This window comes from Antechinus flavipes, chromosome 2, assembly GCF_016432865.1.
Source record: "Antechinus flavipes isolate AdamAnt ecotype Samford, QLD, Australia chromosome 2, AdamAnt_v2, whole genome shotgun sequence".
In the NCBI taxonomy this organism is placed as follows: Eukaryota; Metazoa; Chordata; class Mammalia; order Dasyuromorphia; family Dasyuridae; genus Antechinus; species Antechinus flavipes.
This window is the reverse complement of record NC_067399.1, coordinates 314,588,956-314,604,897: the sequence shown is the minus strand read 5'-3', so window position 1 is coordinate 314,604,897 and position 15,942 is coordinate 314,588,956. Positions and strand designations below refer to the sequence as shown.

General features: G+C 40.4%; 1 protein-coding gene across 7 annotated transcripts in view; it reads left to right on the top strand.

Moving 5' to 3' along the window:
- Nucleotides 1-15,942, top strand: part of ADCK1 (aarF domain containing kinase 1) — a 192,523-nt gene that overhangs the window by 85,840 nt on the left and 90,741 nt on the right. For all 7 annotated transcript variants that reach the window (XM_051977503.1, XM_051977505.1, XM_051977504.1 and 4 more), the window contains one exon: nt 2,939-3,142. In XM_051977503.1, coding sequence (XP_051833463.1) covers nt 2,939-3,142 — 204 coding nt within the window. The remainder of the gene's footprint in view (nt 1-2,938; nt 3,143-15,942) is intronic.

The following is a 15,942-nucleotide window of genomic DNA, read 5'->3' as shown; positions in this document are numbered from 1 at the left end:
TGTTTTCTTGGTTTTGCTCACATTACTTAGCGTCAGTTTTTATAAGTGTTTCTTAGGCATTTCTGAAATCAGCCTGCTCATCATTTCTTATAGAACAGTAATATTCCATTCTCTTCATATACCACAACTTATTCAGCCATTTCCCAACTGATGGACAACCCCTAACTTTCCAGTTCCTTGCCACTACAGAAAGGGCTGCCACAAATATTTTTGCACATGTATGTTCTTTTACCTCTTTTACGATCTCTTTGGGATACAAACCCAGTAGAGACACTGCTGGATCAAAAAATATAGACAGTTTTATAGTCCTTTGGACATAGTTCCAAATTACTCTCCAGAATGGTTGGATCATTTCACAATTTCAACAATACATGAGTGCCCTAGTTTTCCCTACATCCCCTCCAACATTCATCATTATCTTTTCCTGTCATCTTAGCAATCTAAGAAGTGTGAAAGTAGTGCCTCAGAGTTATCTTAATTTTCATTTCTCTAATCAATAGTAACTTAGAGCATTTTTTCATATGACAAGAAATGACTTTAATTTCTTCATCTGAAAATTGTTCATATCCTTTGACCATTTATCAATTGGGGAATGGTTTATATTCTTCTAAGGTTTACTCAATTCTCTGTATATTTTAGAAATGAGGACTTTATCAGAAACACTGACTATAAAATTTTTTTCCTAGTTTTCTGCTTCCCTTCTAATCTTAGCTGCATTGGTTTTGTTTGTGCAAAACCTTTCTAATTTAATATAATGAAAATTATGTTTTTCATTTCATAATATTCTCTAGATCTTTAGGCATAAATTCTTCCCTTTCTGCAGATTTTACAGATAATAACTTATTTGATCCAAGTTTCAATTTCTTCATCTGTGAAATGAGAGACTATGTCCTTTCCATTTCCAAACCAATCAGTTAACGATTCATTCCTTTTTCGTTGACTGCCTTATAGGCAGTCTTAGTGACTGCCAGCTTCCCATCTGCCTGTTCTGCCTGAGGAAGTCTTCACACATTGTCTTGCCGCTGGACTTTGATGACTGGAAGAAAAAGTGAGGCTGACAACTCTGTGCAACTCTGCCTCATTTAAATCCAGTTCATGTGCAAGCCAAGATATTCCCATGATGTCCTTGGTCCTCTGAAAACAAAGGATGAACAACAATGACTGCAACTCTAGACCTGCCCATGTGGAGTTGAGCCATAATTGACCTGACATCTGAATATAGAAAGGCATGGCATTCTTTGGACCGCGGTGTAGTCACTTTCACAAGCATTTTCAAAGCATGGGTCACTCTGCTAGGCACTGGTCTTATAATAGATACCCTCAGGGAGCTCACATATTACTAGGATATCCTATGGAATTGTTTCCTCTGAAGAGAGTATGGAAAGACCTCCTCCATGAAGGACTTTCTTGACTGCTGCAATGTGAGGTGATCTCTCTTGCTTTCGAACTCAACATATTTATCTCTATCTCTCGTTTAACATTAAATATATGCTTCTGTGAGATATCTCTTTGATTGTCTTGAACTGGTATTAAAATTTTATATTATTTGTTTCACAGGTGGTTCAGTAGATAGAGTTTCAGGCCTGAAGTCTGGAAGACTCATCTTCCCGAGTTCAAATCTGTCCTTAGACACTGACTAGCTATGTGACCCTGGATGCTTAATCCTTTTTCCTCAGTTCCTCATCTGTAAAATGAGCTGGAGAAGGAAATGACAAAAGCACTCTAGTATCTTTGCCAAGAAAACTCCAAAAAGTCAGACATGACTGAAATCACTGTTGTTTCATAGATTGTGACTCTTTTCTCCTTCTTCCTTCTATACCATAGATTGTAACCTCTTTAGGAGCAAGAACTGTGTCTTTTCTTTTTATCCTCCATAATTATGGATTATTTCATAGATTGTGACTCTTTTCCCCTTCTTCCTTCTATGCCATAGATTGTAAGCTCTTTAGGAGCAAGAACTGTGTCTTCTCTTTTTATCCTCCATAATTTTCAGTATAGTGTCTTGTACATAGTTGACACTCAATATATAGTTTTGGGCTTGAGTTTATTTATATAAGGGACTTCTAGTCCCCCCTCCCCAATAACACTCCAGTGATCTTTTGTATTCTATGTTTATATGTATATTGACATTTCTTAGCTCTTCAATAGCAAAATATAATTATAAAGTTTTGAAAACCTTAGTTGGTTGCAGGTACATGGTACAGAAATAAAATACATATAGCCAACCCTAGTAGTAAACAGAATAAAAATCATTTCCCCCAAATAACTGCCTGGCCTACAACTAATTTAATACTTGAAATTTCCACCATTGGCATCATTCCTTTGGTTATCAGATGGTTCTGTTGTTTATTTAAAAATCAGCTCATTAGTAGCTATTAATAAACTAGGAGTAATTGCTTTATCAGATTAGCTAGTTGTCACCTTGGCTCTTGGCAGTTACATTTTGATGTGGAAAATCTGAATATGAGACTACGTATGGAACCAGTTGTTGGTCAGACATGTAGATTCTGAGCATCTAGGAATAAGGAGAGAAGAGCCAGAGTTCTCAGGACAGAGAACCAGAAATATGAGAATGCCTCATATCTCTCCTTTGAGGGCTATTGCTATTTAGACCTCTACTTATAGCAGAGGGAAATATCTTGTAAGATCATAGCTTTAGATCTAGAATTCCAATTCTTCTCCCTCCCCCCCCGCCCAATTTTATTTGAAGAAACTGAAGCCCAGAGAATTTAAGGCATTTGGCCACAGTCAGACAAGTAGCAAGTGACTGATCTTAGATTTAGATTCTAGTGCCCAACACACAGGAGGTGCTTAATAAATGCTTGTTCACTGACTGACTGATTGACTAGAATCCAGGACTCTTTCTACTATGGTGCCATAGAAATAACTTCAGAAGCTTGTACTCTGTGGTCTTTAACTTGGGCTTGTCTCCTGGCAGGTCCACCGTCGCTCAGCTGAGCGCCTTCGAGAGCTCTGCTGTGCCAACAGAGGCACCTTCATCAAGGTGGGCCAGCACCTCGGGGCCCTGGACTATCTGCTGCCTGAGGAATATACAAGTACCTTGAAGGTCCTGCACAGCCATGCCCCGCAAAGCAGCATGCAGGAGATCCAGCAGGTGATTCGGGAGGACCTGGGCAAAGAGGTACGGACCGGAGGCTCGTGACAGGGCCTGGAACAGGGGGAGGGGGCTAGGACTGTCTGAGGCCGACCTTCACGCCTCAGGTCCACACAGAGCTGGTCTTGAGATAATGGTGTTGTTGTGGCCTGGAGAGATTTGGGGTGTATGAGACGGTTAAACTTGTTGCTTCTGAAATTTGAGAGATCCAGATCGAGAGGTAAGCTGGATTGGCCCTCTGACCTTCCTTTTTCTAGGGTAAGTTTGCCTAAACTGAGATGGCTTGGGAAAGAGAAAGAGAGGGGAGGAGAAGACTTAGGGCTGGATGTAGGTCAGGAAGATGGGGGTCAGGAACAGGGGGTCACAGGCGGAGGGGAGGGGATTGGCGCAGCGCCTGCCCACGAACTGCTCTGCCTCCTGCCAAGCCTGTCAGCCTTCTGTTTCCAGCAGAACCAATTTCACCCCCAAATTAAAACTAAATAAATCACTTTAATAACAGTGTAAATCGTGTCTCTGCTCACATGTGGCAGCACAGTAGGGGTGGGTGTGAGGGAGAGAGAGAAGAAGAGAAGGGAAAAAAGAGATTAACCCTTTTCCACTAGTCTTTGCTGCTTTGTTTCCAGAAGAGGGGCTGCGAAAAACAGGGAGGAAGGCATTTGAAAATGGAAGATTCCTTCAAGCTAGGCGAGAATGCAGCCCACATCTCTGAGGGCCTGCAAATGGGACTGGTCAGAGGGGAAATCAGGCCTTCCTCCAGCTGGGTTGTGCTGCTCTCTCTCTCTTCATGCTAGGGAATTTGACATTGTAAAAGGACACTGAATCCAGGCTGTCTGTTTAGGGACGCCTTGTCTTCATCATCCTGTCCCTCCTTTTGCCAGTCTCTCTCACAGGTTCTGTCTGACCAGCTAGCACTCCTAGTGTCCTGTCTCAGTAGACATCAAAGTCTGTCTCAGACCTGGGAGGGGATGGGGTCCCTGCAGAAGTCCCCAAAGACTCTCCCTTCCTCTGGATGGATCCCTGGCACCCTGACTCCCTCTTCCTGGGCCCCACCTTCCCTCCAGTTACATGCTCCCTTCTTCCCTGTCTCCCCAAAGATGTTTTTTTCTTCTCCTCCACCCTAGGGAGATGACATGTTTCCTGCTGACACACTTTGCCTGGGTGGGTTGGATTGGGTGACATTTTCTTAGTCTGTGGGTGGAGGGGAGGTGAAAGGGGCTATGTGGGAAGCTGGGTAGGTGAACATGGGGGTGTCAGGGCGGGGGACAAAGATGTTTGTGTCTCCTCCTCCCTCCTCCAGCAGTTCTCTACCAGAGCTGCCTTTCTGGTGAATTCTTCTCATCATTAATTATACATTTGGAGTGCTACCCCCCCCCCCCCAGGAAGTCTCATACCTGCATTAACCTGATATGGGGTTCTGTAGCAAGAACCTGATCTGATATAGGGAAGTGGTATGGAATAGGCTCTAGACTGTGAGTCAGGAAGACTTGAGTTCAAATATCCTGCTCAGACATTTAGCTCTGTGATCTAGGCCAAGGCATGTGACTGCTCTGCCTCAGTTTCCTCATCTGTAAAATGAAGGGTTTGGACTTGGTGGTCTTTAAAGTTCCTTCCAACTTTATTTATTTATTTATGTGGTTTCTTTTCAGAGGCAACTGGGGATATGTGACTTGACCAGGGTCACATAGCTCGAAAATATGAAGGGTCTGAGGCTGGATTTGAACTGAAATCCTCCTGGTTTCAGGGCTGGTGCTCTATCTACTGAGCCCTCTAGCTGCTCCACCTTCCAACTTTAAATCTATGATTTAATTCCTGATCTTAAGGACCATGTTAGCCATATGCAATAGGGATTTAATTCTGCTTGAACCCAGAGATCAGAAATTGGGCTCATGAGTGGAAGCTATAATAGGATAGATTCTAGATATAAGAAACAAATCAATACCAGAAAATAATTCCTAACAATTAAAACTGTCCAAAAATAAAATGGACTAGCTTGGCTCAACAGTTCTTAGATTTGGATTTGGACCTTAGAGGCCATAGAATCCAATTTTCTTATTTTACAGATGAGGAAACTGAGGCTAGTAGAACCTGAATGATTTACCTGGGATTATACAGTATCAGGGATTGGTTTCTGAACCCAAGTATTCCATTACTTCATGGCATTCTCCAGGCAACTTTAAATTAGGCAGAAACCACTCTGACTCTCCTTCACCTCCCACCAGAATTTGGGCCTCCTGTCCTTGGAACTCTGGGAAAGCACAAGATGGGCTTTTCTCTTACCGTGCCCAGAAACCAGGATACCATGATACATGGTTGCCGTTGGCCAACCCTGCCTTTACCATCTATAGTTATTCTGTATGTATGGTCTTCTCCTGTTTAGAATGGCTGCTCTTTTAAGACAGGAACTCTTTGTTATTTGCTTCTATTTATAACCCTGGAGCTTAGAATACTGCTTAGCACATATAAGTATATAACAAATATTTTTCCTTTCTCCCTTCCTTTCTTCCATATATTCCTCCTCCCTCCTGCTCTCCATTCTTTTTATCCTTCCCTCCCTTCCTCTTTTCCATCCCTTCCTTCTTTTCTTCCTTAATTTTTCTCCTTCCTTTCTTCCTCTTTCCTTTCCTTTCCTTTTCTTTCTTTCCTTCCTTCCTCCATCTTTCTTCCCTTCTTCCTTTCCTCCCTCCCTTCTTTTCTTCCTTTCTTCTTCCTTCCCACTATTTTTTTCTGCTTTAGCACATCATTTTTTAGGAAGCAGTAAAATATTAGGTCTTTTAGAATGGTTTAGATGACTACCTTTTTAGAAGGATTAAAATGAATTTGTTTCCCTTGAGGATTAGACTAAATGACCTATAAGGTTCCCTTCCAAATCTTAGATTCTGTGATTCTATGTTAGTAGGATACAATTTCATGTACATTAAGGAAAGAGCTGAAGGCTGATTTGCATCACTATCCTATTTCTAGAAACAGAGTCCTCCCCTTCGCACCACTGTCTGAAATGGCAAGGTTGGGGCAACTGCCTTATTTTGGCTTTGAAACTGTATCCCATGAGTTAACAGTACCACAGAGTGAGATGCTGACAGAACAGGGCCATTTCTACCTGTGCTCTTCTTATTTGATTTGGTCTATGTTGACTTAGGAATGTTCAGGATTTGCCTCCAAGATTTTTGTGCTTCCCAGGAAAGTCAAAAATTGATTCAAGTTGGATAAGGGATGAGACTCTTATCCTCTAGGGGAATTGAGGTTCATAATTTACTACATTTGGTGTGATTCCATTTGGAAGCTTGAACCTCTAGAATGAAGGAGAGGGAAGGAGAAGGTATGTAGAATGGATGCTGCCTCTTGAGTGCTTGAGAGCAAAGATTTATAGGCTTAATTTGGGGAAAGAGAGATAATCTGTTATGTGCTAGAAATCAGAAAACAAGTTCTATATTTGGCTTTGCCAACTACTTGTATGATTTTTGAACAAATAATTTAACATCTTTGGGCTTCCTTTCCTTCTAGAAAATGAAAAGTTGTACAAGATGATATTTAAAGTCTCTTCAAGTTTTAACATCCTATGAGCCTCTTGGGCTGCTTCTGACAGAAACAATTGCTCTGATCCAGCCCTCAGAGAATCTTACCTGAGTGCCTTGGATACTACTAGGCCCAGAGTAATGGACCCACATCCGTTGCTTATTCCACTACCCCAGGCTTAGGCATTTCCTAATCCTGACAAGGAGTAATTCTTTCTTTTAGTCTCTTCTACTCTGTGCAGATCTTAAAACATTTCCATTTCTATGCTTTGCCTCCACATATTATATTCCTTCTGCCCTTCCATCTGTCAGAATTCTACCTATTCTTCAAGACCCAGCTGAAACCCCACTTGCTTCAGGGAGCCTACCCTGAACACTACAGGCTTCCTTGTAGTGCATAGTAGCAGACAGCTGAAGTAGGCTCTGTGGCGCGCTTAGAGTTTGGTCAGCCATTGAAGATGCCACGGTCATCTACTGATCTTGGGCCATCGCAAGTCGCCATGACTTTCGTCCTGCCACTGGACTTCTATGGCTCAGGAAGAGAGATGGAGGCTACAACTTTGTGCAATTCTATCTCACATAAATGTAGTGTACACACAAGTCAGGATATCACCTGTGATGTCCTCGGTCCTTTTCAAAAATGACAGATGGGGGGAGGGGAGTAGACAGGTCTTTATCTAAGCCCTTCCTGGCTTCCCTTAGACCAATACCAGAACAAGTCTGAAGGGGGTTTGGAGTGATAGAACCCACAAATATTTGGAGTGTAACAAATTTCCAGCCGGAGATATTTTGGAAGAGCTTCAGGAAAGGTCTGTCTCAGTCAGACAGGTGGAGAGGTGACCTAATGCAGGCACAGTGCAGGGAGAGCCAGGGAGGTCTTTTAGAAGGGGAATCAGGGAGGAAAGGCTTCTGTATGGTGGGGAAATCTATGGGGAGGCTCATACCCCAAATACAGCAGCATTGGCTAGTCTGGTCTGGTTCAGAAGCACTGACTGTGATCAGCAGACTGACTGTGAGACATCCAATCAACTTCAGAAGGCAAATAGTGAGCCCCTGAATCCCAGCATAATGAGGAACTTGGATACACTCACCCAGCACTGGAAGAAAGCTGACAGCAATGTGAAGCTGCTGTCACTTGTAGAGGAAGCTTGGGACAATCTCCCCTTTACCTTAAGAGCAGACCTAGAGCTTTAAAAATGAGCAAAAAAGCAAAAAGAGCTCTGAACATAGACAGCTTTTGTGGAGACAGGGAAGAACAGACTTCAAACCCTGAGGACACTAAAGGTAAAATGTCTCCAGATGAGGCCTCAAAGGGTGATATGAGATAGTCTCCAACTCAAAAGGCTCTCTTGGAAGAATTCAAAAAAGATTTTTTTGTAAAGAGTTAGAAGGAAATGGGGAAAGGAAATGAGAGCTTTGGAAAAGGAAATAAATTGTGGGAAGAAAATCACTCCTTAAAAATTAGATTTGTCAAAATAGAAAAAGAAAACAATTTGAAAAACAAAATTGGTGAAATGGAAACAGAACAACTCCCTAAAATATAGAATTGGTGAAATGCAAAAATCAAAGATGAACAACATCATAGAGTTAAGACTGGAGGGGACCATAGAAGCCATTTAATCCATTCCCTTCATTTTTATATGGTAGTGGTTATCCTTCATTCTCAAAAAGGACCACAATGACATTACTATGTTATAATCAAGTTACAGTGTGTCCAACTGTGGTTGATTAGACTAATACTGGCTTGAAATGTTCTGCCACAGAAACTGAGACAGAAAGGTTGTTAGTTGCCCAGATGTCATTAGGTAAAAAATAGTAAAGTTAGAATTTTCCTCATCCATAATTCCTTCCATTATTGCTGTTCAGTTATGTCTGGTGGTTTTTGACCCCCGTCTTCCTGAATTTAAGCCCAGTTCCCTATACATGAGCCACCTAACTCTCTCTCTTTCCATTGTGCTATAACATGTAGTCTATGCTAGGGATTTCAAAAACACAAGCCAAGAACCAAACTAAAATGTAATTGGGAAATAAAATGCCATAGAACATCTATGTATTAATGTGTTCTCCTAAGTTAATATGCAGCCTTCCAGGGTTCTTATGGACCACTTAGTGGCCTCAAGCTTCTATTTGAGTTTGATACCACTGGTCTCCATGATTTATCCATGAGTAAGTAAGAATTCTTGCCAGTTGGGGACTGGCTGAATAAGTTATGATATGTGAAGGTATTATTGTTCTATAAAAAATGAGGAACAGGCTGATTTTAGAAAGGCCTGGAAAGATTTTCATGAACTGATGCTGAGTGAAGCAAGCAGAACCATGAAAACATTGTACATAGCAACATCTGGATTGTATAGTCAGCAACTATAATAGAATAGAATTGGTTCTTCTCAGTGATTCAGTAATCCAAAGCAATCCCAATAAATTTTGGATGGAAAATGCCATTCACATCCAGAGGGAGAACTGTGGAGACTGAATGTAGATCAACACATGCTATTTTCACCTTTTTTTCCTGTTTTTTTTCCCCTCCTACTTTTCCCCATTCTTGTTTTTCTCTTCTAATATGATTCATATGGAAATATGTAAAAAATGAATGTACAGGTGCAATAAAAAAATTATTCTACATGTATCTGGGGAAAATAATGATAATTAAATAAATAAGCCTTAAAAATAAACCTAAAAAAAAAAAAAAAAAGAGCCTTTGCCTAAGTTAAACAGCTAATAAATGGTAGTCAGAACTTAGAACCTAGATCTCCCGACTGCCTGTGCTCATCTGCCACCCCGTGAATAACTGAGTCACGTTTGAGGTAACTCATGCTTCAGACAGAACTGTACCCCCAGAAGGAGTAGTTTGTGGGTTTACAGATGTGCACAACCTGAGAATGAGCAAGTGCACATGAAATAGCCTTGCACAGTTACCCCAGGAAGTCACCCCTTTTCCTTTCTGGTATCAGTCATAGACCCGAGTCTGACTGGGACCTGTGTCTCCTGCGGCGCCATCCATCTTCTCAGCCGGACTTGGCGCCTGCCAGCAGGGCACCCAGCTCAGCATGGAGCCTGGTGGTCAGCCCTTGCTCCTGCGACGCAGCTGCTACGCCGACATTGACCAGTAGATGGTGCTCAAGTTTGAGAACAGGCTGGTGGTGGGGAGCTGGAGGATGTGGGAGAGAATTCCCATCCTGAGGCGGGGATGATCCAGCCCCCTCATGCATGGTCCCGAAGCTCTGGGCCCGGAGCTCTGGGCCCGGCTCTGGTGCGTGGAGGCCCAGACTCCCCTCCTCATCTTCACTGCCTTGGGAAGCGAAGGCCGACTTCTTCCCGCTCGCTGAAGGGGGCATGCGGAGGGCCAAAGCCCAGCTTGCTTTCTCCCGGCTCTGAGTGGGGAAAATCCTCCTCTCCTTGGAGTGCTGGAGCCCCGCTGGCAGAGCCAAGAATACTGTTTCTGGGGAGCCGAGGCGGGACTGGTGCACCTTCCTCCCGAAGCACTGACACAGCCAGTCACACCAGCCACTATGATTTTTTTCCTTTTTTATAGGATATATGGCTGTAGGCTTCTATATGGCTAGGATGGCTAGGAATCCTGCTAGATGGAAAGCTTTAAGAAATAAAAGTCATAAATGATCCAAAGGGCAACTAGGGGGACACGTTAGGAAGCATGTTATCAGTGGTGACCTGTGGCTTAAAATGGTGGCCAAAATGGCTTAAAAGTATCATTTAGGAGATGTATAATTAGAAAGGGAGGTATACTGCTCAGTTATGAAAGGATTAACGGATGGACTCCATCTGAAGGTTTCATTGGTACTGATGAGATGTCAAAAGACCCAAAGAAAAATCTCCAGTCGCATTTGTTTTACCCTCTTCCTTCTTTTCCCTTAAAGGGGATAAAAGTCAAACAAGATGAAAAATATGAATAGGTTAGGATATGTACTTTTCAAGGAAGTACCTACCTTAGTGGATATATTTAAATATTAAAATAGGCTCTGAAGACCCGTGTGTGTATATATATATATATGTTTCCTTGGTTCTGATGTGATATCAAAAGACCTAAAGGAAGATCTCCAATTGCATTTGTTTTATCCTCTTCCTCCTTTTCCTTCCTTTTTGAGGAAGTACTCACCTCAGTGGAGCTATTTAAATATTAAAATAGGCTCCAAAGACTTGCTGTATAAACAGATATAGATATATGCATATGTTTATTTCTTTATTAATTCATTGGCTATATATATTAAGTACCATGTATATCATACAGTGTGAGGTAAAAATCCCAGAGTTCATGGAACAAATTAATAGGTGAGATAAGAAATGTACATAAACATCATAACTATAATACAATGTAATTTTACAAAATTATACATCGCCCGATGGTGATATTTCATTTTTGTCTTTTTATCCCAGCTGCCTAGCGCACAGTAGGTACTGAATACATTCTTAGCAACTGATTGATTGATGAGCTTCTCTGTACTTCTCAGAGTTGGTGTTAGATAGCAGATGCAATCTGTTCCTAAGACCATGTGTTAAGCTTTTCCAGGTTGGTAGAATCTGCTGAGCATATGCCTGTAGGCAAAGCCTTCAAGAACTCAGGGTCATCTCCACACCACAGTGGAGGCAGCTGTACTTATATCTTTGACGGACACTTTAGATGGGCAATGAGCTGTATCTCCATTGGAAGAGGAGAAAGGGAAAAGATTGATGTGTTTTTAGAAATTTCATACCACTTTTAGTAATTTAATGAGCTGTTCTTTGGCACTAAACCAGTCTTCTGGTGATGCTATATGAATGCTATTGTATGGATCACAGAATATCATTTGATTTTGAAGAATCAAAATTATGAGCAATACAAAGGGCAGTGGAAATACTCACAATAGACAAGTAGACTATAAGTAGGCTGTAATATACTGTCAAAGACAACTTGAATAGAAGTAGTAGTATAAAAAATCCATGATTTTAAAAAAGGAAGTAAATAGGTAATAAATCAAGAACAAGGGAAATAATAATGATAATGGTTAATATTTATATAGCACTTTTGGTTTGATCTTCTCAACAACCCATTGATACAGCCCTATTACTCCATTTTATAGATGAGGCAACTAAGAGAGACTGAAAGATTTGTCCAGGGTCACATAGCCAGAAAGTGTCTGAGGCATAATTTGAACTCAGGTCTTCTTGACTCTAAGTCTAGTATCCTATTCACTATAGCACCTACATAACAGATAGTTCAAATATTGCAGGGTACTCATAAAATGTTGAAGTATTCAGAAAAAGGAAAGCCTCCAGTACATTTGGTAGATCCTCGAGAAAAGCTTTATGGAAAGACACAAACAAGAATCACTTGATCAACAAACATTTATTAAGTATCTACTGTATATTTGACAATGTGATAGGCTGTAGGGATTCAAATCTAAAATTGGGACTATCCCTACCCTCAAGGAACATGTAAATTACATTTGGTATATAATATTGAAGAGAATTTCCATAAAAATGAGATCAAATGAGGCAGCACTCATTTCTAGCTGAAGAATGATTAGGGAAGGTGATTCTTGACCTGGGCTTTGAAGAATGGATATAAGCTCAACCAGACAGATATTTGTGCATGGGACAGGAATTGGGGAAGATATTCTATGTGAAAAGGTAATGTGCTATAGGGTGAATAAACCAATTTGTCTAGAGCATTGTGTATGAATCTGTGAGTTAATGTGATCTGGGATGAATTTTTAGGAGTTCCTTGAATGTCAATATGATTTAGTCAGCCAATCTGAAGGGAAAAAACTGAAACAAACCATAGTAGGAAAAGAGGATATAGTATTTTGGGGCCTGTGCTTAGATGGCAGTGAGAAAACTAGGGAGGAAATCAGTTAATACTATGACCTATAAGTCAAAAGAGAAGAGAATTTCAAGAAAAAGGAGACATCAAGGAGTACTCAGATTAAGGAACCTGAACACTGAGAAATGGGCATAGATATAGTGATTAAGAGGTCAGTGCTATTCTTTGAAAGAGTATTTTCAGTAGAGTTGTCAGGACAGAAACTACCTTATAGCTTCTAATCTATGACAATAATATGAGGGGACAATTTCTTAGAAAAATTTGACTCTGAAAGTGAGAAGGGTCATTGAAATAGCCAGAAGGAACAGTAAAGTCAAAGGAAGGTTACTCTTAAGATAGGGGAAGCCTATGAATAAGGGGAATGGGTAGGAGTCGTGACTTGAGAAGGGTGGAAAAGGTTTGGAATAGCAACTCTGCTAATAAGTCAACAGGATGACTAATAGGATTGTTGAACAGCACATTATATGTAGCTGTAGCTGGTCGTGTATATTCTTTAGTTTTCTGCCCCTTGCAATAAGTCAGGTTGCATTGCAAGAGATTTGAAGGGATTATCCATCGTCTTTTTTGGACATACCCAACACTTCTGAAACTGAATCGGTTTTTTCTTTTTTCTTTTTGAATTTATTTAGCATTTTATCTTTCCCCAGTACATGTAAAACAATTTTTAACATAAATTTTTTAAACTTTGAGTTCCAAATTCTCTTCCTTTCTTTTCCCTCCCTCTTCCACTCCCCCATCTTTCTCCCCACCCTGGCCACTACTATATTGAGATGAAAAGCAATTCAATAGTGGTTGTACATATGTGTAGTCATGTAAAGCACTTTCATAATAGTCATGTTGTAGAAGAAAACATAAACAAAAACCCCAAGAAAAGTAAAGAATAAAAAACGTGCTTCAATTTGTATTTAAACACCATTGGTTCTTCTCTGGGGATGTTAACATTTTTCATCATAAGTCCTTCGGAATTGTCTTGGATCATTGTTTTGCTGAGAATAACTAAGTCATTCACAGCTGATGAATCAGTTATTTCTTAACCCATTCACTTTGCAGCATATTGTAATTTGGCTTCCAACCTCGACACTCAACTGAAATTGCTTTCTCCAGAGTAACCAATAATCTCTTAACTGCTAAATCCAATGACTTTTCTCAGTTCTCATCCTACTTGACACCTCTGGTCACTATGTTCTTTTTAAATACTTTCTCCTCTCTGGTTTTTGTGACATTATTCTACTAATCCTCTTCTGGCCAGACTGACTATTCCTTCCCAGTTTGCTTTGCTGAATAATCAGTCATCTGGGTCCTGTTCATGAAGCTTTTGTCCTGGGATCTCTTCTCTCTTTATATCGCCCCTTTGCCTTGCCTGATACTACCAAGCAGCTGCTCCCTCACTGCCCTCTCTGTCTCTGATTTGTCACTATCCCCAGTCCTGAGTCCTAGACTTCTGACTGAGAAGACTTCACCATTCCTAGTTCAGCTTAGACCAGTCCTAGTGGTATTCCTTGGCTATCTCCACTCCATCATTGTTCAGTTGTACCTGACTCTTCATGACCCCAGTTGGGGTTTTCTTGGCAAATATCTCAAAGTGGTCTGCTTCAGCTCACTTAATCCTGCTTACCTCAATTTCCTCATCTGTGAAATGAGCTAGAGAAGGAAATGGGAAACTACATTGTGTCTTTGACTAGGAAATCACTGGGCAAGTCACTTAATCCTGCTTACCTCAGTTTTCTCATCTGTAAAATGAACTAGAGAAGGAAATGAAAAACCACTCTTGTGTCTTTGACAAGAAAATGAGTTCAACATGCTCACTGTACATAGCAACAAGATTATGTAATAATCAACTGTGATGAACTTGACTCTTCTCGACAATGAGGTGATTCAAGACAATTCAATAGACTTGTAAAGGAAAGTACCATCCACCTCCAGAAAGAGGACTATGGAGACTAAATATGGATTAAAGCATAGTATTTTTACCTTTTTTTTGTGTATGTGTGTCTTTTTCTCTTTTGATCTGATTTTTCTTGTGCATCATGATGAATATGGAAATGTGTTTAGAAGAATTGTATTATCCAGTTTTATTGGATTGCTTGCTATCTTTGGGAGGAAGTGAGGGGAGGGAGGAGAAAAACTTGAAACAGAAGGTTTTGCAAAGGTAAATGTTGAAATTTGTCTTTGCATGTATTTTGAAAAATAAAAAGCTATTAAAAAAAGAAAATGGTTACAAGAATAGTCGGACATGACTGAAAAATGATTGAAAAAACAACAATAGCATCTATATTACTGGGTTATTGTGAGCATCAAATGAATTAATATTTGTAAAGCACTTTAAAAACCTTAAAAAGTCATTTTTTTAGTACACTGTGAACTGCTTCAGAGAGAAGGGAATGTCTTTTGCATTTTTCAATACTTAGCATATATATCTGTCATATAGTAGGCATTTAATAAATGTTTGTGACTATTTGACTGACTTCAATGGCTCCCTATTGCCCCTTGTATAATAATATAAATCATTCAGCTTGGTATTTGAAATCTTTTACAATCTGTCTCAAGCTTACTTTCCCAAGGATATTTAAAAGTTATTCCCCTTCAAATTTTTCTTATAAATAAACTGGCATATTTGTTATACCTGAAGCTCAACATTCTACTTCTCACTTCCATGTTTTTGCACGGACCATTCCTCACACTTAGAATATTATTCTTCCTTCCCTTTATCTCTTAGGATCCATGACTTTTAATCCTCATCTTAAGTGCCACTTCCTATAAAAAGCATTTTGTGATCCTCCTGGTGAAAAGGGCTCTGCTTCTCTTCAAAAAATCATGTATTACTTTTCTATTTACATTTTATATTCTTTAAAATTTTGATTCCATATCCCCAGAACCCAAGCCCAATGTCTCACAAATAGCAATGCTTAATAAATGTTTTTTGAATGTGATCCGATTATTCCTCTTAAACCTGTCCTTCCCTTTAGGTTCTTAATAAAAGCTGTGAACCATTCTCCTTAAACCCATCTCTATCCTTGGCTTCTCTATTTCTGTTAATGGTACTACAGATTGATTTTTGTGTATGTGTGACTAGGTAAAAGAGGTTGTTCTCTGCCTCATTTTTTACTTAGCCTTAATTACTGATTAGTTAGTTATTGCCTCAGTCAAACTGAGACCTGTTGAAGACCTTAGCTTAAAAAGGCCGAGGTCTCCCATTACATCCAGGGCCATCTCCAGGCACCCTGATCTCTATCTGGCCACTGGACCCCGATGGCTCTGGAGGAAAAAGTGAGGCAGGTGACCTTGCACGGCCCTCCCTCACTTAAATCCAATTCACTTTCATGTCACCGCATCATCTCCCTGATACCATGGTCTTTTGCAAGAAGGAAGGACCACCACCAGCAATGGTACTGCTATCCTCCTAGTCTGCTTGGGTTATAACCTGGTGCCATCTTTGATTCCACTTCCTTACCCCATGGATCCAGTCCATGTGCCTCATCTTGTAGTTTCTACCTTTA